Source organism: Quercus suber, unplaced genomic scaffold (assembly GCF_002906115.3).
Source record: "Quercus suber isolate HL8 unplaced genomic scaffold, Cork oak 2.0 scaffold_194, whole genome shotgun sequence".
NCBI classification, from domain to species: domain Eukaryota; kingdom Viridiplantae; phylum Streptophyta; class Magnoliopsida; order Fagales; family Fagaceae; genus Quercus; species Quercus suber.
The window spans coordinates 721,433-725,574 of record NW_027069652.1 but is presented as its reverse complement, the minus strand read 5'-3'; the positions used below and the strand labels follow the sequence as shown (position 1 = coordinate 725,574).

General features: G+C 46.8%; 1 protein-coding gene across 1 annotated transcript; it reads left to right on the top strand.

The window, feature by feature from the left end:
* Positions 1-470: 470 nt before the first annotated feature.
* LOC136069878 (uncharacterized) lies at positions 471-1,187 on the top strand. Its single transcript, XM_065778964.1, has one exon. It carries the CDS (start codon positions 471-473, stop codon positions 1,185-1,187), a length of 717 nt encoding a protein of 238 aa, XP_065635036.1.
* Positions 1,188-4,142: the final 2,955 nt, after the last annotated feature.

Below are 4,142 nucleotides of genomic sequence, written 5' to 3'. Positions count from 1 at the left end.
AAAAGAGTTTCATGGTGCTCACTCGCTCGATGGCAACCACCAACGACATCCAAGGAGAGGAACCACCCACAACTACCCTCGAGAGACAGGTCCAAACTCTCACCGCAACCGTGGAGTGTCTCACCAAACAAAACCACGACCTAGAAAAGCAGCTGCGCCAGAAAAACGCAGCACCAAACAATCAGAGGGAGGACCAGGAAGGTACTAGTGCCATGTGAAGAGATCGAGAGGGGCCTGAAGGCAACAATGCCCCAAGCAGGCTAGAATGGCAAAACTTGAGCTTCTTATCCCTCATGGATACAGCTCCACCTCTTATTGTCACGGAGATACAGGTGATGAAGGAACAGATGGAGGTCATGATGAACGCCCTTAAGGGATGAGTGTCCAACAATCTTGACGACCTAGTCAACCGGACCGACTCTCCATTCATCACCCCCGTCAATTCCTTTCCCTTACCACATAAGTTCCGCATGCCGCAGATAGAAAGTTACGATGGGGTCAAGGACCCTCTAAACCACCTGGAAACCTTCAAAACCTTGATGCACCTTCAAGGGGTAGCAGAAAAAATTATGTGCAGAGCCTTCCCTACAACGCTGAAGGGCCCTACAAAGATATGGTTCAGTCGACTGACGCCGAACTCCATTAGCACTTTCAAGGAACTAAGTGCTCAGTTTACTTTGTACTTTATCGGGGGACATAGGTACAAAAAGTCCACGGCATGCTTGATGAGCATCAAGCAGAGAGAGGACAAGACGCTGAGATCCTACATAACCCGCTTCAATAAGGAAGCGCTTTCGATCGATGAAGCCGACGACAAGATATTGGTAGCAGCCTTCACAAATGGGCTGCAAAAGGGTAAGTTTTTGTTCTCACTATACAAAAACGACCCAAAAACCATGTCAAAAGTACTCTACAGAGCCACTAAGTACATGAATGCTGAAAACGCACTACTAGCTCAGGGAGAGAAACCCAGGAAGAGAGAGCAACAGGGAGATGAACGGCAGGACCAAGGGCAGAAGAGACCAAGGACAGGAGACAGAAGGGATGAAAGACGCCCTAAACTCCAGAGAGGAAGGTTCACAAGCTTCACACCACTGAATGCCCCAATAGACCAAGTCCTGATGCAGATCAAGGACGAAGAGGCACTAACATTTCTAGGGAAGCTAAAGAGCGACCCAAACAAGTGACCTAGAGACAAGTATTGCTGCTTCCACTGTGATCACGGTCATGACACAGCCGATTGCTACAACTTAAAGTAACAGATTAAGGCCCTTATCAGACAAGGGAAGTTGCAGAAATTCTTCAGCAAAGAGAGAGTGGGTCTAACTCCTCAAGAGCAGGCCTCCTGATTGGATAATGAGCGTCCTAGACCCCCTATTGGAGACATAAGGATGATTGTAGGGGGAACCGCGGCTACTGGCTCCTCCAAAAAAGCTCGAAAGACGTACCTCAAGATGGTCCAAAACGTCCAACTAATGGGCTCCGTACCTAAGACAGCAAGGAAGGAAAGCCCCATCATTGGGTTCTCTGAAGAAAACGCAAGAAGACTTCGCCACCCTTACAACGACGCACTAGTTATCAGTATACATATGGAGGACTATAATGTTCACTGAGTGTTGATCGACAACGGCAGCTCGGTTAACATTCCATACTATCCAGCATTCCAGCAAATGGGGATTGACAGAATGCGATTAATACTAACGAATGCTCCGCTGGTCAGTTTCGGAGGAACAAGGGTATTCCCGTTAGGCTCGATCACATTCTTAGTGACGGTGGGTGATTATCCTCAGCAGATCATGAAGGATGTAACATTCCTTATGGTCGACTGCTCATCTACCTACAATGGTATTCTCGAACGACCCACACTTAACTCGTGGAAAGCAGCAACATGACATACCACCTGATGATCAAGTTCCCTACAAATTATGGGATTGGGGAGTTGCGAGGAGACCAGGTGGCCGCCTGTGAATGTTACATTGCCATGCTAGAAATGGAAGATCACCAGTAGTCCATATGTATAGAAGAGCAATAGACCATAGCGGAGCCAATTGAAGAATTGGAAGAGATAGCACTCGATGAATCAAGGCCTGGACGGAAGACAAGGATGGGGACGCTTGCCAGCCAGCCAGTGCGTCAAGCCCTCGTAGCATTCCTCAAAATAAACCAAGACGTATTCGCGTGGAGCCATGAGACAGAGCAATAGCGGAAGAAGTTAGAAAACTACTAGAAGCAGATTTCATTTGAGAAGTATATTACCCAGGCTGGTTGGCGAACGTAGTCATGGTCAAGAAGGCTAACGAGACAGAGCAATAGCGAAAGAGCTCAGGAACGAGACAGAGCAATAGTGGAAGAGCTCGGGAAACTACTAGAAGCAGATTTCATTTGAGAAGTATATTACCTAGACTGGTTGGCGAACGTAGTCATGGTCAAGAAGGCTAACGAAAAGTGGCGAATGTGCGCCGATTTCACGAACCTTAACAGGGTGTGCCCGAAGGACAGCTGCCCCCTCCCTCGGGTAGATACTCTGGTAGACTCAACGGCCAAACACCAACTCCTAAGCTTCATAGATGCCCTTTTCGGCTACAATCAAATCAAGATGAAGGAAGCTAATCAAGAGAAAACTTCCTTTGTCACCAGCCAAAGACTTTTCTACTACAAGGTGATGTCATTCAGACTCAAGAACGCAGGAGTAACGTACCAGAGACTAATGAACAAAATGTTCACACACCAGATTAGGAGGAACGTACAAGTCTACATTGACAACATGTTAGTAAAAAGCCTGCGCGAAAATGACCACCTAAACGACCCCAAAGAGACATTCGACACCCTTCGGTCATACAACATGAAGCTAAATCCAAGCAGGTGCGTGTTCGAGTAACGGCGGAGAAATTCTTGGGATTTATGGTATCCCAAAGAGATATAGAGGTCAACCTGGAGAAGATACAGGCTATCATGGAGTTAAAACCACCGAGGATGGTGAAAGGGGTGCAAAGCTTGAATGGCAAAATTGCATACTTAAACAGATTTGTCTCAAAAGCAACAGACAAATGTCTACCATTCTTTTGCACCTTGAGAAAATCGTTCGAATGGACGGACGAGTGCCAAAAGGCATTTGAAGACCTAAAGAAATACCTTGCCTCCCCACCATTGCTCAGCCCGTCCAAACCAGGGGAAGAACTCTACCTCTACTTAGTAGTTTCGCAAGCGGCGGTCAGCGGCCTTAGTAAGAGAAGAAGAAGGGTCACAACGACCCGTCTATTTTATAAGTAAAGGTTTCTGAGGGGCAGAAGAGAGGTACCCCCAGATAGAGAAGTTGGCCTTCGCATTGGTGACTGCAACCCGAAAACTCAAGCCATACTTCCAGGCCCATACCATCATAGTCTTGACGGATCAACCACTAAAAAGAGCCATGAGCAGCCCTGAAGTTGTCAGACGAATGACTCTGTGGGCAATAGAGCTGGACGAGTTTGATATACAATATCGCCTGCGAACTGCAATAAAGGGGCAAGCTGTTACAGACTTCATCGCTGAATATACTTAATCAGAAGGCAAGGTGGCAAACGCCCTCAGAGAATGGAGCATCCACATGGATGGATCGTCAAACAGGCAAGCTGAAGGTGCCAGTGTGGTAATCCAAACCCCTGACGAAGATAAAATCGAATGCATGATTCGACTGGACTTCCAAACAACCAACAACGAGGCCAAGTATGAAGCATTGGTGGCAGGATTAGACCTCGCGAAGGCAGCAGGTGCTGAAACCATGGTCATACATTGCGATTCCCAGGTAATAACAAGTCAGATAAATGGCATCTACGAGTGCAAAAATGAAAGGATGAAGAAGTACCTGGAAAAAGTCAAGAATAGGATCAGCAGACTCGAAGTTAGATTTGTTCAAATCCCAAGAGAGGAGAATGAATGTGCCAACAGGTTGGCAAAAGCCGCCTCGGCAGAATTTATGTTAGTCTCCGATCAAGTATTGTCGTTTGTCCAAGTTTCCTCAATTATTGATGACGGAACAAAAGTGTAGGAGGTGAATTCTGAGAAAAATTGGACTACACCATTAATAGCATACTTGAAGACGGGCACACTACCAGACGGAAAAGACGCAGCCAAGAAACTGAAAGTCCAAGCCTTGCAATTTG

Coding starts and splice junctions, on each gene's coding strand:
- LOC136069878 (XM_065778964.1), top strand. CDS start 471: ATGCCGCAGATAGAAAGTTACGATGGGGTCAAGGACCCTCTAAACCAC.